Below are 27336 nucleotides of genomic sequence, written 5' to 3' on the forward strand. Positions count from 1 at the left end.
ATTTTTTTTGGTTCATTCAAAATCAATAAAACTCATGTCCCAACCTTTCTTCAAGCTGCTGAACACAACCGTAAACTTGCCTCAAACCTCAGACTTACCGTTTTCCTAACCCTAACCCTAGCTGAACCCTAATTTGAGCCCTTAACTCTAATTTGAAGCCATTGGTACCATTGAAAACACCTGAAAACCCATTTAAAATGGATGGAAAACAAGGTAAATATCATGAATACTATAATTTAAATGCAAATCATTGTATGGTCATTTAAAAAAAAAAATGTTTCCTAAGAAAAAAATCATGTATTAGACATTTTGTATGGTCAGGGTACACATGCTACTAGACATTTTTTGCTTCATTCAAATCAATAAAACTCATGTCCCAACCTTTCTTCAAGCTGCTGAACACAACCGTAAACTTGCCTCAACCTCGACTTACCTTTCCTAACCCTAACCCTAGCTGAACCCTAATTTGAGCCCTTAACTCTAATTTGAAGCCATTGGTACCATTGACAACACCTGAAAACCCATTTAAAATGGATGGAAAACAAGGTAAATATCATGAATACTATAATTTAAATGCAAATCATATGAGAGGTCATTTAAAAAGAAAAATGTTCTCCCTAAGAAAAACATGCATGTATTAGCCATTTTGTATGGTCATGGGTACACATGCTACTAGACATTTTTTTTGGTTCATTCAAAATCAATAAAACTCATGTCCCAACCTTTCTTCAAGCTGCTGAACACAACCGTAAACTTGCCTCAACCTCAGACTTACCGTTTTCCTAACCCTAACCCTAGCTGAACCCTAATTTGAGCCCTTAACTCTAATTTGAAGCCATTGGTACCATTGAAAACACCTGAAAACCCATTTAAAATGGATGGAAAACAAGGTAAATATCATGAATACTATAATTTAAATGCAAAATCATATGTATGAGGTCATTTAAAAAAGAAAATGTTCTCCCTAAGAAAAAATGCATGTATTAGCATTTTGTATGGTCATGGGTACACATGCTACTAGACATTTTTTTGCTTCATTCAAAATCAATAAAACTCATGTCCCAACCTTTCTTCAAGCTGCTGAACACAACCGTAAACTTGCCTCAACCCTCAGACTTACCGTTTTCCTAACCCTAACCCTAGCTGAACCCTAATTTGAGCCCTTAACTCTAATTTGAAGCCATTGGTACCATTGAAAACACCTGAAAACCCATTTAAAATGGATGGAAAACAAGGTAAATATCATGAATACTATAATTTAAATGCAAAATCATATGTATGAGGTCATTTATAAAAGAAAAATGTTCTCCCTAAGAAAAACATGCATGTATTAGACATTTTGTATGGTCATGGGTACACATGCTACTAGACATTTTTTTTGGTTCATTCAAAATCAATAAAACTCATGTCCCAACCTTTCTTCAAGCTGCTGAACACAACCGTAACTTGCCTCAACCTCAGACTTACCGTTTTCCTAACCCTAACCCTAGCTGAACCCTAATTTGAGCCCTTAACTCTAATTTGAAGCCATTGGTACCATTGGAAACACCTGAAAACCCATTTAAAATGGATGGAAAACAAGGTAAATATCATGAATACTATAATTTAAATGCAAAATCATATGTATGAGGTCATTTAAAAAAAAAATGTTCTCCCTAAGAAAAACATGCATGTATTAGACATTTTGTATGGTCATGGGTACATGCTACTAGACATTTTTTTGCTTCATTCAAATCAATAAAACTCATGTCCCAACCTTTCTTCAAGCTGCTGAACACAACCGTAAACTTGCCTCAACCCTCAGACTTACCGTTTTCTAACCCTAACCCTAGCTGAACCCTAATTTGGCCTTAACTCTAATTTGGAAAACCCTTTTGGGACCATTGAAACACCTGAAAACCCATTTAAAATGGATGGAAAACAAGGTAAATATCATGAATACTATAATTTAAATGCAAAATCATATGTTGGGTCATTTAAAAAAGAAAAATGTTCTCCCTAAGAAAAAAATGCATGTATTAGCCCTTTTGTATGGTCATGGGTACACATGCTACTAGACATTTTTTGGGTTTATTCAAAATCAATAAAACTCATTCCCAACCTTTTTCAGCTGCTGAACACAACCGTAAACTTTCCTCACCTCAGACTTACCGTTTTCCCTAACCCTAACCCTAGCAACCTAATTTGGCCCTATCTAATTTGAACCATTGGTACCATTGAAAACACCTGAAAACCCCTTTAAAATGGATGGAAACAAATAAATATCATGAATACTATAATTTAAAGCAAAATCATATGTATGAGGGCATTTAAAAAAAAAAATTTTTCCCTAAAAAACATCATTATTAGCATTTTGTATGTCCGGGACACATGCTACTAGACATTTTTTTTGTTCAAAATCAATAAAACTCATGTCCCAACTTTCTTCAAGCTGCTGAACACAACCGTAAACTTGCCTCAACCCTCAGACTTACCGTTTTCCTAACCCTAACCCTAGCTGAAAACCCTATTTGGTTTAAATCTAATTTGACCATTTACCATTGAAACACCTGAAAACCCCTTTAAATGGATGGAAAACAAGGTAAATATCATGAATACTATAATTTAAATGCAAAATCATATGTATGAGGTCATTTAAAAAGAAAATGTTCTCCCTAAGAAAAAATTCATGGTATTAGACATTTTGTATGGTCATGGGTAACATGCTACTAGACATTTTTTGCTTCATTCAAAATCAATAAAACTCATGTCCCAACCTTTCTTCAAGCTGCTGAACACAACGTAAACCTTGCCTCAACCCTCAGACTTACCGTTTTCCCAACCCTAACCCTAGTGAACCCTAATTTGAGCCCTTAACTCTAATTTAAGCCATTGGTACCATTGAAAACACCTGAAAACCCATTTAAAAAGGATGGAAACAAGGTAAATATCATGAATACTATAATTTAAATGCAAAATCTATGTATGAGGTCATTTAAAAAGAAAATGTTCTCCCTAAGAAAACATGCATGTATTAGCCATTTTGTATGGTCATGGGTACACATGCTACTAGACATTTTTTTCTATTCAAAATCAATAAAACTCATGTCCCAACCTTTCTTCAAGCTGCTGAACACAACCGTAACTTGCCTCAACCCTCAGACTTACCGTTTTCCTAACCCTAACCCTAGCTGAACCCTAATTTGAGCCCTTAACTCTAATTTGAAGCCATTGGTACCATTGAAAACACCTGAAAACCCATTTAAAATGGATGGAAAACAAGGTAAATATCATGAATACTATAATTTAAATGCAAAATCATATGTATGAGGTCATTTAAAAAGAAAAATGTTCTCCCTAAGAAAACATGCATGTATTAGCCATTTGTATGGTCATGGTACACATGCTACTAGACATTTTTTTTTGTTCATTCAAAATCAATAAAACTCATGTCCCAACCTTTCTTCAAGCTCTGAACACAACCGTAAGCTTGCCTCAACCCTCAGATTACCGTTTTCCTAACCCTAACCCTAGCTGAACCCTAATTTGAGCCCTTAACTCAATTTGAAGCCATTGGTACCATTGAAACACCTGAAACCCATTTAAAATGGATGGAAAACAAGGTAAATATCATGAATACTATAATTTAAATGCAAAATCATATGTATGAGGTCATTTAAAAGAAAAATTTCTCCCTAAGAAAACATGCAGTATTAGACATTTTGTATGGTCATGGGTACACAGGCCACTAGACATTTTTTTTGCTTCATTCAAAATCAATAAAACTCATGTCCCAACCTTTCTTCAAGCTGCTGAACACAACCGTTAACTTGCCTCAACCCTCAGACTTACCGTTTTCCTAACCCTAACCCTAGCTGAACCCTAATTTGAGCCCTTAACTCTAATTTGAAGCCATTGGTACCATTGAAAACACCTGAAACCCATTTATAATGGATGGAAAACAAGGTAAATATCATGAATACTATAATTTAAATGCAAAATCATATGTATGAGGTCATTTAAAAAAGAAAATGTTCTCCCTAAGAAAAAATGCATGTATTAGACATTTGTATGGTCATGGGTACACATCACTAGACATTTTTTTGCTTCATTCAAAATCAATAAAACTCATGTCCCAACCTTTCTTCAGCTGCTGAACACAACCGTAAACTTGCCTCAACCTCAGACTTACCGTTTTCCTAACCCTAACCCTAGCTAGAACCCTAATTTGGCCCTTAACTCTAATTTGAAGCCATTGGTACCATTGAAAACACCTGAAAACCCATTTAAAATGGATGGAAAACAAGGTAAATATCATGAATACTATAATTTAAATGCAAAATCATATGCATGAGGTCATTTAAAAAAGCAAAAATGTTCTCCCTAAGAAAACATGCATGTATTAGCCATTTTATGGTCAGGTACACATGCTACTAGACATTTTTTTGTTCATTCAAAATCAATAAAACTCATGTCCCAACCTTTCTTCAAGCTGCTGAACACAACCGTAAGCTTGCCTCAACCTCAGACTTACCGTTTTCCTAACCCTAACCCTAGCTGAACCCTAATTTGAGCCCTTAACTCTAATTTGAAGCCATTGGTACCATTGAAAACACCTGAAACCCATTTAAATGGATGGAAAACAAGTAAATATCATGATACTATAATTTAAATGCAAATCATATGTATGAGGTCATTTAAAAAAGAAAAATGTTCTCCTAAGAAAAAGATGCATGTATTAGACATTTTGTATGGTCATGGGTACACATGCTACTAGACATTTTTTTGCTTCATTCTAAATCATTAAAACTCATGTCCCAACCTTTCTTCAAGCTGCTGAACACACCGTAAGCTTGCCTCAACCCTCAGACTTACCTTTTCCTAACCCTAACCTAGCTGAACCCTAATTTGAGCCCTTAACTCTAATTTGAAGATTGACATTGACAACACCTGAAACCCATTTAAATGGATGGAAAACAAGAGTAAATCATGATACTATAATTTAAATGCAAATCATATGTATGAGGTCATTTAAAAGAAAAATGTTCTCCTAAGAAAACATGCATGTATGCATTTTGTATGGTCATGGGTACACATGCTACTAGACATTTTTTTGCTTCATTCAAAATCAATAAAACTCATGCCCAACCCTTTTTTCAAGCTGTGAACACAAACCCTAACTTGCCTCAACCCCCAGACTTACCGTTTTTTAACCCTAACCCCAGCTGAACCCTAATTTGAGCCCTTTAAATCTAATTTGGGCCTTTGGGACCATTGAAACACCTGAAAAACCCCTTTAAAATGGATGGAAAACAAGGTAAATATCATGAATACTATAATTTAAATGCAAAATCATATGTATGAGGTCATTTAAAAAGAAAAATGTTCTCCCTAAGAAAAACATGCATGTATTAGACATTTGTATGGTCATGGGTACACATGCTACTAGACATTTTTTTGGTTCATTCAAAATCAATAAAACTCATGTCCCAACCTTTCTTCAAGCTGCTGAACACAACCGTAAACTTGCCTCAACCTCAGACTTACCGTTTTCCTAACCCTAACCCTAGCTGAACCCTAATTTGAGCCCTAACTCTAATTTGAAGCCATTGGTACCATTGAAAACACCTGAAAACCCATTTAAAATGGATGGAAAACAAGGTAAATATCATGAATACTATAATTTAAATGCAAAATCATATGTATGAGGTCATTTAAAAAGAAAAATGTTCTCCTAAGAAAAAATGCATGTATTAGACATTTGTATGGTCATGGGTACACATGCTACTAGACATTTTTTTGCTTCATTCAAAATCAATAAAACTCATGTCCCAACCTTTCTTCAAGCTGCTGAACACAACCGTAAACTTGCCTCAACCCTCAGACTTACCGTTTTCCTAACCCTAACCCTAGCTGAACCTAATTTGAGCCCTTAACTCTAATTTGAAGCCATTGGTACCATTGAAACACCTGAAAACCCATTTAAAATGGATGGAAAACAAGGTAAATATCATGAATACTATAATTTAAATGCAAAATCATATGTATGAGGCCATTTAAAAAGAAAAATGTTCTCCCTAAGAAAAAATGCATGTATTAGACATTTTGTATGGTCATGGGTACACATGCTACTAGACATTTTTTTGCTTCATTCAAATCAATAAAACTCATGTCCCAACCTTTCTTCAAGCTGCTGAACACAACCGTAAACTTGCCTCAACCCTCAGACTTACGTTTTCCTAACCTAACCCTAGCTGAACCCTAATTTGAGCCCTTAACTCTAATTTGAAGCCATTGGTACCATTGAAAACACCTGAAAACCCATTTAAAATGGATGGAAACAAGTAAATACATAATCTTAATTTAAATCAAAAAACTATGTCAGTCTTTAAAAAAAAAACTCAGAAACTGCTTAACATTGTTATGTCAGCACTCTACTAACATTTTTTGGCTTCTCAAAATCAATAAACTCATGCCATTTTAACCTGAAAACATTAAATGCTCGAACCTAGATTACGTATCTAACTAACATGAACTAATTTGAGCCCTTTAATTGAACATTTCCTTGAAAACACCTGAAAACCATTTAAAATGATGAAACAAGGTAAATATCATATACTTAATTAAATCAAAATCTATGTGACTTTAAAAAGATTCTCCAAGAAAACTGCATATTAGACATTTGTATGTCTGAACATGCTACTAGAATTTTTGTTCCAAAATCAATAAAACTCTGCCCACCTTTCTCAACCTGAAAACCTAAACTTGCTCAACCCTCAGACTTAAATATCATGAATACTATAATTTAAATGCAAAATCATATGTATGAGGTCATTTAAAAAGAAAATGTTCTCCTAAGAAAAACATGCATGTATTAGCATTTTGTATGGTCATGGGTACACATACTAGACATTTTTTTGCTTCATTCAAAATCAATAAAACTCATGTCCCAACCTTTCTTCAAGCTGCTGAACACAACCGTAAACTTGCCTCAACCCTCAGACTTACCGTTTTCCTAACCCTAACCCTAGCTGAACCCTAATTTGAGCCCTTAACTCTAATTTGAAGCCATTGGTACCATTGAAAACACCTGAAAACCCATTTAAAATGGATGGAAAACAAGGTAAATATCATGAATACTATAATTTAAATGCAAAATCATATGTATGAGGTCCTTTAAAAAGAAAAATGTTCTCCTAAGAAAACATGCATGTATTAGACATTGTGTATGGTCATGGGTACACATGCTACTAGACATTTTTTTCTCTTCATTCAAAATCAATAAAACTCATGTCCCAACCTTTCTTCAAGCTGCTGATCACAACCGTAAACTTGCCTCAACCCTCAGACTTACCGTTTTCCTAACCCTAACCCTAGCTGAACCCTAATTTGAGCCCTTAACTCTAATTTGAAGCCATTGGTACCATTGAAAACACCTGAAAACCCATTTAAAATGGATGGAAAACAAGGTAAATATCATGAATACTATAATTTAAATGCAAAATCATATGTATGAGGTCATTTAAAAAGCAAAAATGTTCTCCCTAAGAAAAACATGCATGTATTAGCCATTTTGTATGGTCATGGGTACACATGCTACTAGACATTTTTTTTGGTTCATTCAAAATCAATAAAACTCATGTCCCAACCTTTCTTCAAGCTGCTGAACACAACCGTAAACTTGCCTCAAACCTCAGACTTACCGTTTTCCTAACCCTAACCCTAGCTGAACCCTAATTTGAGCCCTTAACTCTAATTTGAAGCCATTGGTACCATTGAAAACACCCGAAAACCCATTTAAAATGGATGGAAAACAAGGTAAATATCATGAATACTATAATTTAAATGCAAAATCATATGTATGAGGTCATTTAAAAAAGAAAAATGTTCTCCCTAAGAAAAAGATGCATGTATTAGACATTTTGTATGGTCATGGGTACACATGCTACTAGACATTTTTTTTGCTTCATTCAAAATCAATAAAACTCATGTCCCAACCTTTCTTCAAGCTGCTGAACACAACCGTAAGCTTGCCTCAACCCTCAGACTTACCGTTTTCCTAACCCTAACCCTAGCTGAACCCTAATTTGAGCCCTTAAACACCTTTTTCACATGATAGACATCATGAGTGCTTGAGATACTGCTAATTTACAGCTACAACCATTGTTCTTTTAGGGTGTATCCAGGCTGGTAGAATGGGTATGGTAGAAGTTGTATACATCAATGCAACTATGTACATGTTCTGTACATTGAGTGGGAAACACAGGGGGTATAGCTACCTTTCGTTTAGTGCTGTAGCGAGAGCCTGCTTTTCTCAATAGATTGGTTGCGCAAGGCGATGGTTGTGCATATAAATTTGTTGGATGCCTGTTGTAATTACCATTGGTGACATGAAATGTATTGACAGATAAAATCACGCTACAGAATAAATCAGATAAATAATGCGACTGATTAACTGTCATGCGCGTGTCATTTTTAAGCGCTGTATGGATTTGGGGTTGTCATCCTTTCCCCGACGCTGTGACAGAGCACCGGGTGCGTCTGGTATGGGCGTGGCAGGAAGGCAGATTGGATGTTTTTGGGACAGCCCCCCGAGGATCAGGCCAGCAGATCCAACACGGGCACAGACGCTGCTCTGAATCTGAAGCTGAACAGAAGAGGGAGGGAGGGAGGGAGGGAGGGCAGGAAGGAGGAGGGGAGGGAGAAAGAGTGGGTGTCTGTGTATGAGACAAAGAGCCCAGGGCTTAATTACATTAGTGTTTCACAGAATCACTGTCAGGCAGAGCAAGGCGTTCTGCATTTTTCCCTAATATCTTGTTTAACAGACATCCAGAAGTATCTCTCTCCTTGTTTTTTTTCCCCACAAATTCGTTTTTAGTGGACATTTTTTCTGTCACAGTTTACTCTCATTTTTTTGTGAGGAGAATGAAATGTGAAATGCGCAGTAGAAGCTTTATGATGGACAGTGCACTGCTAAAGTGAGTGAGAGATGGAGTCTAGTCATGAGTGCAGCTAGGAACAAGCTGGTGTGAGGTCATGCCTGGGAGGGGCTTGGCCTGGTTACCTGGAAACCTGTACGGTCAGCACTCTGAAGGGTGTCTGTAGGGTCCGTGGTTGACCACAGCGTGAGGAAGGGGCACCTTAAGGGGCCATCGCTCGCCATGGCGACGGGTTTGAACAGCGTAACGGCTCCTGGTAGGGGGGGGGTGTGAATATCAGTAATTGAGGGCAGGGTCATAAAATAATGCTGATTGGTCTGTCTTGTGATTGAAGCCCAGAGGTTCCGTACCTGGGCGGGGGAGGGGAACGGGAGGAAGTCGCAGAGAGAGGGTGGCCCCACCCCCAGCGCCCCTCTGTACGCAGATTCTGGGGCCTCGACGCGTGACCGTGGAAACGATTTACCCACGTAGCTGGACGCGGAAACAGGGAGCGGGAGGTTTTCCCGGCGCTCCAGGTTTCGTACGGTCTGTTTTGTGTAACGGTGCATTGACCGCGTTTTACCCCGCGGAACATAAACACATTCCAGTGCCTCCCCCCCTCCCCCCTCCCCTCTCCCCCGGCCCCCTGTGGTTATGTAAGCGTCACGTACCCCCCGATCGATGAGGGTGGGGGGGGGTGCCAGTACCGGCCATCCAATGCCGTGGCCCCCGCGGCCTGTTCACGCCCCCCATGTGACACGGTGTGAGGCTCAGTCTCTGGGTCGGCACTGATGTGTGGACAGCATCATGTGACAACATAGGGCCACGGTCTGAGCTGGTGTGTGTGTGTGCTTGGCGGTTCCTCACACCCGCAGCTCATGCACCACACAGTGCGGCGCTGTGCGTGTGTGTGCGTGCGTTTGCCTGTGTGCATGTGTGTGTGTGTGGGTGCATGCGTGCGTGTGTGGATGTGTGTGTGCATGCGTGCATGTGTGTGTGCGTGTGTGCATGTGTGTGTGTGTGTGTATGTGTGCGCGCCTGTATGTGTGCATTCATATCTTTGTGTGTTTTGTTTCTGTGAGTGGTTTCACATTTTTCTCTTCCGTGCTTTGGGATTGTGCTGTGGCAGTGATTGTGAAGCGTTACGCTTGGGCTGTGCTGTTTGGGGGATTGTGTTTTGCGGTGGGATTGTGTTGTTTCTGGATTCTGTAGTACAGTAGGTCTGGAATGTGGCTGTGCACCCTGATGTGATTAAGGCTCGGAGGTTGTCCTTCTCAAACAGAGCATGTTCTGTTCGGCTGAGGGAGGCACTGAAAACACAGGATATTATTCTCTACTTATTGTACGGGGACAGACACATTCCATTACACTACCGTACGAACCCTGAGATAGCCGCGCTGTCTCTTTAAGGCTGTCGCAGCTTTGCCGTGGTGTCTCAGATACCCCCTGCCCTGATTAGCCAAGCATGGAAGAAGCGGCTCTTGCTGTCTCCTGACTGGTCAGCTGACTTGTCAGTCACTCACTCTCCTGAAGCTGAAGCCCACCCCTCTCATGATGGAATATTTTTAGAGACCTGGACAATCAGAGGGCTGTATAGAAATTGTACATACAGCAGAGCTTTCAGTGGGTTCTATTGCAAGTGCATCTCACGCCCAGTCCCTCTCATATATTTTTTTTTTTGTGGAAAAATTTCCACAAGCGCCGGAATTCCTCAGAAATGATATATTTCATGACCCGGGCAAGGGGCAACTGAGAGAAAAAATAAGGGCTGTGCTTGAAAAATCGCACTATGATCATCTTACCGTCATACTACATGTGCTGTAGCACTTAATTTTTTTTTTTAGAAAGGCTGTGTGGAAGCGTACATTTGAGGGGGTTCCTGATGAGTCAGGTCTTCCCTTGCTTCACACTGTTCCCTGTGTGGGGCAGTGGCTCTTTGAGCTGGAAGTGAGCTGTTTTTCATTCATTTTCATGCAAGGTGCGGGCGCTCCACAAGTACCAATCCAAAACTCTTTGGTCTGAAGTCGATGACCTGTAGAAGAGTCGAGCAGGAACATTTGACATTTGTCCACTAAGTTTATGTTCCTTGTAAATGGTTGATGCATTTTTGATTAGCCACGGTTCACCCTGAGGGCTTCTTTAATCTTCCAGACTGTTTGTCGCTTTGTGTCGTGGCGCACCTGAATGACAATCAAACCCAATGTACTGTTGTATTGACATTAAAGACTGAAATATAAAAAGCACTTGTTTATATTGTGCTCTTTTGTCAGCTTGTACGAGCGTCGGTATAAACGTGTCTCTTTGTGTCTGCTCTCTCTCTCTCTCTCTCTCTCTCTCTCTCTCTCTCTCTCTCTCTCTCTCTCTCTACAGTATCTGGCGAGGTCTGAACGTCAACTGCATCGACAGCACCGGGTACACCCCCCTGCACCACGCCTCCCTCAACGGACACAGGTAAGAGCCCCCCAAACAGAGGAACACCCCCGCCCCCCGGCCCCACCCACCCCGCCACGAGCCTGCTCTCCAGTGTGTGCTCACGTGTGACGTGGTCCTGTCCCATTCACGGTGCCGGACGTGGAGAAACCGGCGTCGTGACCGAGGCTGACCGCGCGTGTAAGAGGGCACGTGTTTGAAGCCTTATAACGCGCGCGGGGTCGGGGGGGGATGGGGGGGGGTCCGCGACTCATGCAAATGGCGGTTCTGACAGCCGGTTCTGCGCCGCTGAGTAAAGCAGCCCCCCCCCGGTTAAAAGCCCGAGGGGCGTGTCACGCGAACGCGGAGCGAAACGAACCGGAAACGAGCGCGGGAGATGCTGTCGCGTCTCCTCAGCCCGCCTCAGACGCCGCGCCTCGCTGCATGGGGAACGACGGTTCGGGGTTGGGTTCCCCGGAGCAGAAGTAACGCGGGACGGGAGAGGGGAGGAAGAACACCGCGGCCCTGTTAGCGGGTGGGCTAATTAATCCCCTCCATGCGGAGGATTAAGATTCTAATGGCAAGCGTCACGCTGCAGCAGAACGCACATTCTCTTCCTGTTTTGGGGGGGGGGCGGTGGGTGGGGGGGGGGGGGTAATTATGTGGATTTTCTCTGTGTTTCAGGGGGGTGTAATTATATGGATTCACTCCTGGTTTTGGCCACAGTTATATGGGTTTTGTGTCTGTTTTGGGATTTCCACACACGCACGGCACACTGCAAAAACCCTCAAATGGATGTTTTAGAGGAGTAGAAAGGTGACCTGCTCGTGTCACTTCATCTGTGCCTGTTATCTTGTGACAATCACATTAATGAATTGCGGGAGGCTGTGAGAGACTCTTCCAGGATGGCTCACAGTAACACTGCGAGTGCTATTCAGAGCAGGGTTAGTTATGACTGTATCGTATGCATCGGCACATTAGCATGAAAGAGTATTTAATTCAGCCATAGTCCAGGCTCATTGCTGTCTGTGCCTGACGTCCATAAGCCATGATTAAAACTGATGAATGTTCTGGGGTCATTTTTTTTGTTTTATTTTAACAAGAGAGATAGAGCTGTATGTTTCTGAAGACCATTCTGGGATCAGTGCTGGATCGGAGCCATCCCCCCCTCATTAGAACAGAGAGCTTGTTTTTTCTGATGACTGTATCAGTGCTGGGGCAGCACCATTTTGTTTTTGCATTGAAGCCCACTCTCTCTAATGACTGCTCTGGGACCCGGCGCTAGGACAGCGGAATATCTTTAAATTGATGGGTCCGCCGTAGTGCTTGTGATGACAGCTCTTGCATCAGTGCTAAAGCACAACCGCTCCCTTCAGTGTAATTTGTTTCTGCTGAGGGGTGATGAGTGTGGTGTTTCTGAGAAAGGCGGCTTGGCTGATCTCGGTTACCCTCTTCCTGTCCTCATCCGGGGGGTCATTGGCGGCCTGTTTGGGATTGAGGCTTTAGCCACCATGGTACAGGCTCTCTCATCCTGCTCCCAGGGCGAATCACAGAAGATTCCTTGGTCTTCGTCTTGCTGCCTGGAATGCCTTCACGTCTTTGTGTGCAGAGCCATGATGACATCAGCTGACGCTGGTGTAAATAGCTTGGCAGTCAATGAAGACTGATGGCTTAGATCTGTAGACTCAATTTCCTCGGTGGGTGAAATCCACAGACACTGCCCCCTGGTGGATAGGATTGGAACGACTCTGTCTCGGCGCTGGTTCTTCAGTAAAGCCGGGCTTTGGGGAGTTGTTACAATATTTTATTCATATTTCGTTTGAAATATTCATTGAGGAATGGCATGTGAGAGGGAACAGAGAGGATCCATCGGCCATTTTCTGTGATGTTGGAAAAGCAGCAGTCTGGAGATAAATGCTTGTGCTGGTTTTTGTTGTGATATGAAAGCATGGCTTTTGAAGCTTTGTCCGAGGATGGTTATGTAATGCATCTGTTCTCATGTGAAAGGTCTGTGGGTCCATCGCTTTCTATGTCCAGGATAAATCATGTTTGATTCTTTGACATGAACCTCTTGCGTGCCCCAAACCAGGCGCAAGATCAAATATTGAATCATCTGCGTTTGTGCATATGAGAGCACTAATAGATCGCTCAGATCAGTGTTTGAACGCTCAGCAATAAACAAGACAAAGAGAAAATTCAGTTTTATTCGTTCTCATCAATATTCATGGAGGAAACCCCAGCATAAAATTACAGGCAGCTAATTGACACTGTTAATTTTCCTGTGTGGAGCTGCGAATGGATGCTGATATCGCCCAGTCAGTCCTTATTCACACGTAATGAACTCCCGTTTCAAACGATGCCTGGGGTATCCAGGGTCCTCATTTGATTATTCAGTCCTCATAGCTGATAATATGAGATTAATAAAAATGCATATCCATAATTTAGATATGCAGCCAGAGATGTCAGAGGCATTCACGGATACTTTTTAGCTGCGACCGCAGCTCTATAGCTCTGTCTGTCAGTCGGTCAGTCGGTTGGTCGGTTGGTCCACAAAAGTGTCCCACCCCGTAGTGGCCACAGTTTTCGCCCCAGGAGGCTGGAATTTGGCATGGACGTTAGTCATGACCAGAAGGTACAGCTGAGTAACTGTCAGGCCGATTGATCAAGAGGGGGCATGGCGATGGGCGTGGCCTATCACAAAAAGGTGCATAACTCCCGAATGGATTCACAAATTTGGACAAGATTGTGGAAAGGTTGGTCATGAACCAAACCCAATGTACCAAAGAGGTCACGTGTTTGTGTGAGGGTGTGTGCGTGGATGCATGCACGCATGGATGCTTGCGCGTGTGCGGTCGCAGCTATTGCGGATTCACGCTTCACATATATATCTGTATAATTGGATCCAATGTAAATGCTGTGCTCTGGATAAGAGCGTCTGCTAAATGCCTGTAATGTAATGTAAAATCTCCACTGAGAAGCGGGATCTGATTGTATTGTCCAGTCACAGTCGAGCCGTAGAGTTCGCCTTGTGCAGGAGCTCTGAGCAGGCGGGTTAACCCCCCCCCCCCCCCGGAGCAGCCACCTGCGCTGCGTTAGCGACGGCGGTGTGGGGGCGCGCTTTGTCTCTGTCTGTGTGAGTCAGAAGTGTCATCTTTTCTGCTTTTCTCAAGAACTCGCAGCCTCTCCTGTTTTTCTCATCTCTTGACTTGCCGTGAAATTCTCAGAGGGGCCCGCTCGACGTCACGCGCTCGCGCTGGGAGGTCGAGGGGGTGTGCGAGAGAATTCCCCGGGTGTGTCAGCGGTATTGTGGGAATGTGGTGATGCCCCCCCCCTCAAAAAAAACCAAAAAAACACGTCTCCCTCCTGAGTCCCTTCCTCTCTCTTACCATATGTTACATTGTCGGTAGTCAGTGTGTAAGGGATGCAGTGTGATGGAGGGTGTAGAAGTGGAGTAATGTAAGAGCTTTGCATTCGTCTGCATGGCTGTGCTTACACACACACACAAACCTGTTTCTCCTCCCTCGCAGGGACGTGGTCCTGAAGCTGCTGCAGTATGAGGCCTCCACCAACGTGGCCGACAGCAAAGGCTGCTTCCCGCTGCACCTGGCCGCCTGGAAGGGGGACGTGGAGATCGTCCGGATCCTGATCAACCACGGCCCCTCCCACTGCCGGGTCAACGAGCAGGTGGGTGGGGTGACAGCCGCAAGGTTTTCATAAAGTGCGGGGCCAAAGGGCCGGTCCTCACGAGGGAGGTGGTCCCGGCACACAAGGGGCGCGGGGCTGTTGGGTTTTATTCAACCACGTCACACTGCTCTGGGTGTCGAAAAAAGGTGGACGGATTCCCAGCTGAGCTTCCGTTTTCCTCTCTCTGCAGTTTAAAGTGCTTTTCAATTGGCTGTATTAATGTTTAATGGTTTCTAGGGGACTCTATGACACCTCAGTTATTATGATCCCTGGTCTATTTACCAACAATGGATACCATAGAATGTGAATGTGCAGCTTTATAATTGGTTGCCAAATTCCAATTGTGTTATTTGTGTTCCGCCGTTTCTCTTCGGCGAGAATGCAATGCTATTCCTTTTTTTTTTATTTGGACTGTAATTTTTTTAATGATGCCCTTATTTTATGCAGCTCCATTTAATGGGAAAGGGAACGAGTCTTAATGTCTCACCCGGAGAACGGTGGATTTGCTACAGCTGTGATGCCAAGATGTCACGCGATATCCAACGCAATTTCTCACAGCTTTAATAAGCACCGCTCTGCTATTTCATCAGCTAATGATCAAGTTAATCTCCAGTAGTAATTTAATTAAACTCACTCAGTCTTCGAGTACTTAGGCAAGTTCTTGTGATGAAGTTCGGTGTGATGAATAGTCCCTTACTGACTATAATCTAAGATTCTTCTTTAGGAGCAATCATCTTCATTTGAGTTTCCAGTGCAGTGTTTGTGATACTGCTGGAGAGCAGATGAAGCTTCACTTTTCCCCGGTATCAGGATTGGCTCTGATGCTGGTGCCTCCCGTTAAACTGCTTTAGACTGCTGGATTTTGTAGCGTGTCCCTTTACTGCGAAATAACTTGTTGCGAGGGAAAAAAAAAAAAAAAAAAAAAAAAAAAACCTGGACTGGAATCAATAAAAAAAACTGGACCGGAAGAAAACAAAACCTGGACTGGAATTTGAAAAAAACTGGACTGGAAGAAAACAAAACCTGGACTGGAATTTGAAAAAAACTGGACTGGAAGAAAACAAAACCTGGACTGGAATTTGAAAAAAACTGGACTGGAAGAAAACAAAACCTGGACTGGAATTTGAAAAAAACTGGACTGGAAGAAAACAAAACCTGGACTGGAATTTGAAAAAAACTGGACTGGAAGAAAACAAAACCTGGACTGGAATTTGAAAAAAACTGGACTGGAAGAAAACAAAACCTGGACTGGAATTTGAAAAAAACTGGACTGGAAAAAAACTAAACCTGGACTGGAAGAAAAAAAAACTGGACTGGAAGAAAAAAAACTGGCCTGGAAGAAAAAAAAAACCTGGACTGGAAGGGTTTAAATTAAATAATTTTAACGTTTTTTTCCCCCTCATACGCAGAGTGATGCTGAATTGTGCAAAGGAATTGGACGTCGTAGCTGTGGTATATGGTTAATATACCACGACTATGAACCAATCAGATTGCTTGATTTGAGCTTCCCGTTTTATAATACTGGATACTTCAGTTCATTCATTACTACTCAGTCCAGAGCAGAGTACTGGATACTGCTGGTCATTACTTACAATCTAGAATGTAGTACTGGATACTGCTGGTCATTCATTACTACTCACAGTGTAGAGTGTAGTACTGGATACTGCTGGTCATTACTACTCACAGTGTAGAGTATAGTACTGGATACTGCTGGTCATTCATTACTACTTTCAGTCTAGAGTATAGTACTGGATACTGCTGGTCATTACTATTCACAGTCTAGAGTATAGTACTGGATCCTGCAGGCCATTCATTAGTACTCACAGTATTGAGCAGAGATCTCCTGGAAGGCCACATAGTCTACAGTTGCTTTCTTTCAATCATTGGCAATTTTGGCCTGGCACAACAAGGTGTTTTGAATCTGTAGCTAATCAGTGACTGAAATTATACATTAAACTATTGAAACACTCTAAAACCAACGGACACTGTAGAGAGTCTGCTATTCCAGAGTATAGTATGGTATATTCCAAACGTATTACTGCTCATATCCTGAAGAATACGCTCCCTGCAAACTGAAGGATCTCTTTGTAACATTACCTTTTCATTTTGTGTAGTATTGGGGTGCTTTTTTCTCTCTCTCTCACTTGGGTGAAGGTGAGGTATTCTCTCTCTTACAAAGAGGTATCTGATTGGTCTGTGCTTCGTTAGCATCTAGCTGTAGTTTCTGTCCCTGAGGAAGCGGTTGATTAGTCGTCAGGTTTTTCAGGTCTGATTTTGGATTGCAGGAAAAAGAAAACCCAATGCAGAATAACAAGGTGCAGAATGAAGCATTGTGCTATGAAAAACTGGCTGAATCCTGTAATTGTTTTGAAAGCTTTAAAGGTATTTTAAAGGTGTGACTAACAGGTAGCCGAAGGTGTGAATAGCAGGTACGGTAGAGGGAGGAAAAAAAAGCTGTACTTCTTTGTTTGATAGCAGTTGCTGTGGCATTATCACCACAGTGTCCTGGGCTACAGGGGGCTGTTAGGGTGAGCTGTAGGTGGAACGTGACAAGTGTGAGTGAAGCAAAGCAAGCGGGGTGAAGTGAACACAGCCGGGGTGGCGCTGAGCAAGGTGTTCCCCCGGGCCGAGAGAGAGAAAGAGGGAGAGAGAGAGAGAGAGGGAGAGAGACAGAGACGTGTCCTCCGCCCGTCTGGAGCGCGTTTTTAAGCCCTCTCTCTCTCTCTCTCTCTCTGACCTCGCGGTGGCTTTTCGGCAGCCTCGCCCCCCCCCCTCCGCTGTTCCTCGTTTCGAGCTTCTTTTTTTACGGCAGAGTGCAGCGTCAGCACAGAGAGCCTCGGAACGACAACAACAACCGCACTCAGCGGCGCAGGCGATGCTAAACCGGCGCGCGGCGTTTCAGTCCACACCGCCGTCAACTGCACGACACGAAGGCTAGGTCTCCTAAAGGGGGGGGAGGTGTTATTCAGAAAGAAAGAGGCAGAGAAAGAGGGAACAAATGAGAGGGAGAAAGTGAGGGAAGGTACTTGTGGGAAAGACTGGTTCTTCCTTGTTAAGGGTCTGAGGAAGTGTGGACTAAGACCGAGAGATAGCTGAGCTGTTTTTGGCTTTCACAGGGGCGCGTCTGCTTGGCGTCCGGTCGCCTCCCTGTCAGGCTCCAGTGCCCGGTGCTAACCGGAGAGAGGGAACAGCTGCATTTCGGGTGAATTACGGGCGAGAGTCAGCAGGAATCTGTGCCTCCAGCCTCCATGGTGGCCGGCACTTCCTCAGACCCCTACCAGGAAGCACGAGTCTCCAGTGGACCTCTGAACAGCTGGAGCAAAGCTGAGGACTGCCATCAGCTCTGCCACCACAGATTCTCTTCTCCGTTTCCTTATCATACGGGCTTGTGGTGAATAACAGGAGTTTTTGGTGCTATTTTAAAGCGTATGAATATTCATGAAGCGACGGTACATCCATTGGCAAGGTATTGTCCTTTCTAAGGCCCCCTCATGAATATGCACAAGATGCATCAAACTGGAAAGCTTCATCGGTGGAGACTGCTTTCAATGTTCAGAACACCAAGCCCCGCCATCTGTTTCATCTGTCCAGAATGTGCGGTCCCGCCATCTGCCTCCAGCCCGCGGATGCCCTGGTTCACATGGGCTGGCGTGAGCTTGGCTGCGGGCTAGCGGTTTAGGAACAGGGCCCTGACTGGCCTCTCCGTGGGTGGGATCAGCACCACACTCTCTCCTGTTTTTACTCAAGCCGTGACTGTAGGTCTGGAAACGGACGCAGCCTCCCCTAAGCTCGACCCAGCACCTTTGCTGATTGGATGATATACATGACTGACAGGGTGTACGATTTATGCGATTGGCCGTAAACTTGCTAGGGTACTCGCAGCACAAGTCCTTTCGCACGAATGCCGCGTGCAAGTTTGAAGCCTTTTTGGCAGTTGCGCTAGTTGGCTAACTGAGTTCTGAAAGTGTCAGAAACTGCAGGCATATTCTGGCAGATGTCCTGTTGTTAAGAGCGGCCCCCGTATATCGTCCAATCAGGGAGAGCTTTAGCTGCCTCGCCTGCGGGAATGTGTGTGCCCGTCGCCGTATGTCAAACGGCAATCGCTGCTTTTCATTTATTGCCAAATTTATTACCGATATCTTTGCTCTGATGCGGTTCAGCTCCTATTCTGACAATGCAAAACAGCTCCACCTGTGTGTCTCGAGTCAGTGTGTGTGTGTGTGTGTGTGGTGTGTGTGCGGGGGGTTCCTGGTGTTTGTAAGAACATCACACCTCAGAAATTAACTACGCGTACGTGTTTACTGATCCCTCGGCTGCTGTTTACCCTGTTAGTGATTGAGGTGAGGAAATATAAAATTTTCACTGCAATTGTATGCTAATGTATAGCACGTGCGCTGCCATTATTACCGCTGTAAAATGAAACCGTGGTAAATGGAGCCCTAGAGGTGCATCTCGAGGGGTGGCGACGGTGCGGTCGGTTTATTGGATAGATTTTATGCAGAGGTGGGCTTGAGGACCTCTTCAGCTCTTAATTCGTTCCAGCTGGTGTCACTCCAATATAAACCCAAAGAGGCCGTGCCATCGGCAGCCCAGTGTGAGTCTGTGTAAGAGAATGCAAGGTGAAGTGTGTGTTTGTGTGTGTGTGTGTGTGTGTATGTATGATGGCGGCTGCAGTCTAGCTGCTGGTGCAAGCACGCGTGCCTTTGCTCTAAACATCTAAACTAAGCATCTAACTCCACACTATCCCGCACCTGTCGTAACTGCCGTCGTTAATGTAGTCAGTTGCAAAAAGATGTTCGTTATCCCTACTGATATGCTTTCTGCCACTCAAGTGAAGGACATCGGACAGCAACTGAAATATATTTGGGCCCTTATGATGTGTTTTATAAATGTGGGCCTAAATAAAGAATTAAAATGTGCGTGTATGAGCATGTGAAAATGAGCGAGTGCAAGCGCACAGTGACTGAGCGTGAGGCCTTCAGGCTGCAACAAAACCAGCGTAAGGCAATTATGAACTTTTATCGACTTCCCCACAGGACAGGGAAATGGCAGGAAATCTATGGGCGCTCATATTTCACCTGAAATGTCAAGGGGATGTTCCACCGCATTTTGGGCTGGCTCGCAAACTTCTGTCGCGTATCTTTAGTTTTCATTGGCCGGTGAGATCCAGCGAGGCTTCTGAATTTATGCTGCTGGGGGGGGGGGTTGGGGGGTGGAGGCCATAGAGGCAAACAAGACACAGTGCTCCTAATGGGGCCTGACAATACGCCCTTTCAGTTTGGGGTCTATCTGTGCGCCTGTCTGTGCCACGGGACCCCGGAGAGAGTTACTGCTTCAGCGCCGGCCCCCTGCCCTGCCCTGACCCGCCCCTCTGTTCCTCTCCGGGCTGCGGAAGAGGGGAAGAAAAGAGCGCCTGTGGGGGGAAAAAGAGCACCTGCGGTTCCCTGCGTCGTTCCTCCGGTTCCGCTGCGTGTGGGGGTCCTGTACCGTCTCGGTGAAGTGTCCTCACTGGCCTCTGGCGCTCCGTGTGGCCGGAGGCCAGAATTGCGCCTGAAACGAACAGGGTCATCGCTGTCCTCTCCCGGCCATGAGGACAGGGTGCGCCATACCCGCGCGCGACCATGCGGCGTACTTTCGGGCTCTGCCGAAAATTTGGCCGACTTTGACGTGCACGGCATAAGGCCCGGTGTCTATGTCTCTTGCAGCCAGCGTGGACAGTACCGTCAAAGGGGCGGTAGTTATGTGCTCATTATCTAAACAACAAATGCTACCATCTCTGAATAGCATCATGGAAAACAGGCACTGTGGTGGATTGATTCAAACTTATTTTAAAATGTATTGTATAAAAGTAAAACCATCATACTCCAAAATGGTATCCTAAAGGGATTTCTTACTAGGACCATGGCAGCCTTAATGTGGAACAATTATTCCTGAACTAAACTCCGTAGACGCCCAATTTTTTATTGTAGAGATTTTATCTGCCAAAAATGGCGATAAAATCTGCATAGTTTCTGAAAAGCTCACAAAACTTGGCAGATCTTTGAAGGGCTTTAACGGAAGCTCAGTCACAGTGCAGCGTTGTTTGGCTCTGGCTTGGCGGTGGCACTTTAGCACTATTTTGTGGTTTTGAAACAGCTGTATGTAGAGACGTGGAAATTGTTGCACGCATGTACTGTGCCTCCTCACACTTAACATTTTGGCAAGTTGCGAGTATTAAATACGTCATATTGGATTTTCTGCCTTGTTGGAATTTTGTTTTGTAAAATATTTTAATGGAAATTCCTCCCGAGGCTGTTTATCTGATCGATTCGCTGCATTCCCTGCGGTATTCTTCAGATGCTTATCTGCGAAAGTCAGTAAAATATTGAGCTTTTGGGCGAGACTGTGGCACTGTCCGTAGGGCAGCGGGCTCTCAGACACCTACTCCCAGTTCTCACTCTTCTGCTCGGGGAGTGATACGTTTCATGACAGTGCAGAAAGTGTTACGGAACTGAAGGAAGTGAAGAGAAATCCAAAAGCGTGGCAGACTGCCCACCCCGATTTAAGCAAATATATCTCATTTTCATAAAGCGATACGGCCCGGTCAACCAATCGATGTGTGTAATTTCAGAGAAACACCCTGTGTTTAAATGTGGGTTTGTTTTTGTTTGTGTACCTTACGGCTGCGATGCTCCTGCGTGCATACAAACGGACCGCTTGTTCGTTTTATTCTATTTTTACTCTCCCTAGTCTCCAAGCTCGCTCTGTTAAATGGGCGCTGGTCTGGCTGCAGCAGCAGCAGCAGCAGCAGCAGGAATAGGAGCAGGAGCAGGAGCAGGAACAGCAGCAGCAGCAGCAGCAGCAGGAGCAGGAGCAGGCACAGGAACAGGAACAGCAGGAGCAGCAGCACCGCTCCGTCAGCCCGCCTTGCTAAATGGGAAAGCGCTAAGCTTTGCCGCAGATATTTCAGCGGGCGATTGATTGGGCCCCGGGGCCCTTGTCTCTTAATGGAATTAAACAGGCTCCCGCGCGCGCGTTTGTCACGGTGCTGCCGGCCCGGTCCCGGGTTCAGCGTGTTAAGAGTCGTGTGCGGACATGGAAACCCATCGCTGAGGTCAGACCAAAGGCTGGACTCCATTTATTAAGTGCCAGGCGTGATGAATGCCCTGCTGTTCCTCCTGCGGGCTGGTAGGGGAGCGGCGTGTTTGCCTGTTTTTTGCCTGTGTGACCTGATTTTGTTTTTACGGTCAGCGGTCTTTGACCCCCAAATTGCAACTTTAAAATGTTTTTTTTTTTTTTTTAAACCTATCATTGATGGCCATTGTGAGCTGTGTCTCGCTTACGCCACTTGTCATTACTGTCATCGTTCCACATGTTTGTGTTTGTGAGTGCGTGGGTGAGTGTGTGCGCCAAAGCTGTATATGTGTGCAGACAAAAAGTGCCCATAACTATTCGAACTTCGTGATAAACATGAGCTTAGAAAGCTGTATAAAATAAACACAGATGCTGAGCTATATGGCATACTAAAAATAAGCATAGTATTTTGTTTTATACTAATACAATTGCTTTGAGAAAAAGGCTACTTAACTCCTTCATGAGCACTGCATAGCTTCTTCATAAGCACTACATAGTCATTCATAAATGCTTATGTCAATAATATTGAATACTTGTATACCTTATTATATTATATATATATATTACATTATATATTACATATATAATATTTATATAGCTTTTATTAAGGACTATTCATAGAGTGCTTCCAAAAATATTTAGTTTTACATGTAGGCTAATTTTTTTCACCAGATGACATGTCACTGCATTTCATGAACCTCCGTTCATGAGAATAGCACTGCTGATGTGTCGCTTGTAATTTATGAGGTCGGCGAACATATTTCTCCTTACAGTCTTTCAGGATCCTTCTAGTCTTTCGATCTGTGATTGTGGACTGCCCTCTTGATTTGAAGCCACAAATTTTCGATCAGTTTCAAGTCTGAACTTGCAATACTGCTAACATTTCACAAAGCCAGCCATATTGCACACTACATTTCAGGTTGCTCTGCCTTACACCAGCTAGCCTTAGCTGTGAGTGCTGTCTGATGGAACATTGGGTCGATAGGCTTGACAGTGCTGTCCAGACTGTGCAAACAGGTGATGGCACCTAGAATCCTTTTTCCCTTTGGTGAATCCACAGCCCCAGATGCTTTACCTCCCTTTGGTCGAGAGGAATACAGATGAAGAGGGTGAGAGAGAAGACGAGAGAGAAGACAACCTATTTTGGATACAAACTTGTACTTGGTTAGGTTCTCGCTCAACATCATGGTTTCATCTCACTGTGACTTCCGTGTAAAACAAAACGATGACGGTGACGCACGTGGACTGTGACTCATAGACGTGGACTGTGACTCATAGACGTGGACTGTGACTCATAGACATGGACTGTGACTCATAGACGTGGGCTGTGTGACGGGCCGCTAGCTGGACCGGGTGCATTCCGTCTCTGTCTGGGAACCCGGGGGGCGTGTCTTGGGCTCTCCGAGCGGGACATTCCTGCCGGGTGACCCCTTGCACCCATGCACCGTCTCCGCCGCGGTACGGGGACCTCATTAACTCCCATGATCTTCACACTCATCCCAGGAATGTTTTCTTCTCAAATAGCTGGGGAACGAAGGGTCACACCACCCCCCCCCCTCCACCCCCCGAATCTGGTCCCTGGGGAGTGCAGCTTGAAGAAGAATTCCTCGTCTTAACCACCCCCCATCACCCAATGCCCGCACGGTACAGCCAGTGGAAGTCCTTCTCTTAACACCATCCCGCTAACACGATTCAAGGGATTTGAATTTTAAATGTTCTCCAGCTTCCTAGGCTGGATATTCTAAAAATGGACCCACACCCCCCTCCCCCTCCCCTCCAACTTCTTATTTTCTCCAGCACGGTGTGGAGCTCCAGTTCTTTTTGTGTTAACGATGACTCACTGCGAAAGAGACCTGAATACTCCAAAACTTGCCGCGGGCAGGAAAATTAATAATGTCAACAAATTATCCGTTATTTTCTGCAAAGTTTTTAGGCTCCGCTTCATTAATATTGATGAAGATGAAGCGTCTGAATTCCCCTGTAATCCTTGTGTTAGTTATCTCACATTTATTACTCATCCAGTTCATCTGGCTTGTCAGTTATCAGCTATTTCATGGTCAGTGGTCCAAATAACTGTCATCCCTGCACGATTTCCATCCTGAGGATCTCTCTTCTTAACCATCTTCAGCCATACATTTTCATACTATACTGTATGTACTGTCCGTGCGGTTCTAGGACTCTCCTCAGGATATCCTTGTAATAGATAGGGTACCTCAGTCAGCAAAGAGGTGCAGAAGCCTCATGGTCTGGCTTGTGAGGGGAGGGACACGTATTTGTGTGTGAAACCCCAGCCTGCTGTTGCTCCTCCAGGCTGTGTATCTGACTCCGGTAAAGGTGCAGCAGGCACTGCCCATTGGTTTGGTGCATTGCAGATACCTGTAGTATACCTGGGAAGAGATGGGTAAGAGGAAAGGAGACTGTATGGTTATGCAAATGTGTGGGCATCTTTCTGTTTGTGTTTGTGTAACCTTTATACTAATGTGTGTGTGTGTGTGTGTGTGTGTGTGTCTGTCTGTCTGTCTGTCTGTGTGTGTGGCTGTGTCTCTGTGTGACTGTGTATATATTTGTGTGTTTATCTCTGAATGTTCTTGCGATGTACTCCCTTGTGTCTCAGAATGCTTTAAGATTTAAGAGGCAGAGTCTACTGCGGAATTTCCAGGGTAACCACTGTTCCATTAGGGACTGTGGAGGCAGGAGACTGTGTTCACTTCCTGTGATGTAAAGGTCAGAAGTCTGCGTTCCTCATGTGACCAGGGCTTTTGGTGATGAAACTCATCATGCCATTAATGCAAGGCTGAAGCCTTCCAAGCAAATATAGGATGTTTCCTGTCTTGCATTCTATAGCGTCTTTGTCAGCAGTCTGAGGTCACTTCCTCTACTATGCAGGTCAGGAATTTGAGGTCACTTCCTGTGGTGTACAGGTCACTGCGATGAGTCGCAGTCTCCTCTGGAATGATCTGGAGGATTTGTAAAGTGAAACCATGTGTGCTCTTACAGACTCCCCTAGGAATTACCTTCCTGGGAAAATCTACCCAGACCAGCGCTAGTCTGTGGTGAATTCTAATTGGCTGATAGGTTGGGCCAGGGGGGTGGTCAGGAGAATTTTTTCAGTATCAGCCATACTACCCCCTGTTAAATTACCTACTGAACTACACCCACACAACAATGAAAACAGACACATGCAATCTTTGTCTATCCTTTCTCTTTCTCTGTCACGCACATGCGCACGCATGCGCACACACACACACACACACACACACACACACACACAATGACAGAATCACACCACACTAATATAGTACACACAGGCACTGCAGTTATTGGCATGGTACATATGGGTTATGTGAACTATGTGAACACATTGTACACATACCCACATTAAAAGTATGTGCATTATAGATGCACACATTTCTCCATTACTCCCACACATCCACACTACAGTTTTACACGCGCATGCTGCAGTTACTAAAATCTAAACTGTAAAATTATGTACAGCTCCCACTGCATGTGTTAGCCACACTGCCCCCTGGTGGATTACTGAGGATAATTAATCTGCTTTTCTCTTTGTCATGTAGACTTTAGAAGAGAATTCAAGTTGGAGCTGTTTAAAAATACATAGACAGAGGCCCCACAACCACTCTTGAAAAATATTAGAAGCATTTTTCCTGAAATAAAAAATGATAATATAATTATCTTTTATTTAGTATATTTTATTTATATATAGTGGGCTCCATATAGTACACTTTAATAATTATTATTTAATAGTACTATAGATTCAGTATATTTGCAGTGTTGTGTGTTTTAGGTAGAATAATTGTGTAGATGTGATATAAAGCAATTCTGTTTTGGTGCTTGTCGTTCAATAGTGTAGATGTTGTATCCACATAGTAATTTATGCAGATATTATATGCATTGTATGGCATATTTATTTCTGAGTGTATACACTGAATATTTTGTTTATAGGTAGTACCCTTATTAGTAATCTGAGCTTGTAGGGATGAAAAATAATCTCGATCTGCAATCGCTCTGTCCTCTGTTGGAGCTGGGGACAGGGAGAGAGGGAGATAACAGCAACAGAAATGAGAATGTTGCTTTTTTCACTGACGAAACGCTGCCAATGTTCTCTATCCATACTCATCATCAGCACACACGAACCGCCACACAGCTTTCAAATCACCCACTCCGGTGCACACAGCTAGAGCAGGTGTATTTATAGGTTAATTTTTCATTTCCGTGGATGTAGAGTTTTGACACTTGAAAAGTCTTTATCATTTGGCAAAGAGTGTTGCTTGAAACAGTAAGAGACTAAAGTGAAAACAAATTATAAATGCAAACAAAAATGCAGGACAAGGAAGAAAGGTTAAACAAAACACAAACACAGATTTACAGAAATCACTTGCACAACGTTCAAAATGTCAGCTTCTGTTTCTCTACACAAGAATTTTATTTAATCAGTATCACGTAATGCATTCTGCATCACCCATGTGTGACTGTAGTGACTCTTTACACTGTATTTACTACAACTAAATGATCACTTGCCACCACCGTGGGGTCTATTTATCCCCTGCAATTGGCAACTGCCCCCAGCTGTCTGGTGATGTAACAAACAACAAACACCATGCAGACACCCCCCCCACCCCCCCCCCCTCCAAGAAAGCACATGTATTTAGGGGTGGAGAGTGCATTTGCTCCTGATACGTAGCGTATCTCTGGCAGGTAGACAGTTCTCAGACCAGTCTGTTCTCTCTGTGCTGAGCTGCATGTGTCCCGGCAAACTGCGTCTCCACTGTGTGACGCTGTGGCTCTCCCTGTGTCCTCTGTTCTCTCTGTGCTGAGCTGCATGTGTCCCGGTAAACTGCGTCTCCACTGTGTGACGCTGTGGCTCTCCCTGTGTCCTCTGTTCTCTCTGTGCTGAGCTGCATGTGTCCCGGTAAACTGAGTCTCCACTGTGTGACGCTGTGGCTCTCCCTGTGTCCTCTGTTCTCTCTGTGCTGAGCGCATGTGTCGGTAACTAGTCTCCACTGTGTGCGCTGGGCTCTCCTGGTCTCTGTTCCTCGGTGTGGGTGTGGAGATCTGTCTCCTGAGCTCTGTTGGAGATGTAAAGAGGGCTTGGTCTTAGAGGGAAGAAAAGGTGGTGGGGGGTGGAGGAGGGGGGGGAGTTGGACTGAGCGCTTATTCCATTTATTTATTTATTTATTTGGGAAGGGGGTGGTGTTCTGCTGTCAGTGTTCAG

General features: G+C 43.9%; 1 protein-coding gene across 2 annotated transcripts in view; it reads left to right on the forward strand.

The window, feature by feature from the left end:
- LOC135258966 (ankyrin repeat and sterile alpha motif domain-containing protein 1B-like) overlaps nt 1–27336 on the forward strand; it is a 185595-nt gene that overhangs the window by 43480 nt on the left and 114779 nt on the right. For both annotated transcript variants that reach the window (XM_064342719.1, XM_064342718.1), the window contains exons 2-3: nt 11268–11348; nt 14834–14990. In XM_064342719.1, the coding sequence (XP_064198789.1) occupies nt 11268–11348; nt 14834–14990 (238 nt within the window). The remainder of the gene's footprint in view (nt 1–11267; nt 11349–14833; nt 14991–27336) is intronic.

This window comes from Anguilla rostrata, chromosome 7 (genome assembly GCF_018555375.3).
Source record: "Anguilla rostrata isolate EN2019 chromosome 7, ASM1855537v3, whole genome shotgun sequence".
Lineage (NCBI taxonomy): Eukaryota > Metazoa > Chordata > Actinopteri > Anguilliformes > Anguillidae > Anguilla > Anguilla rostrata.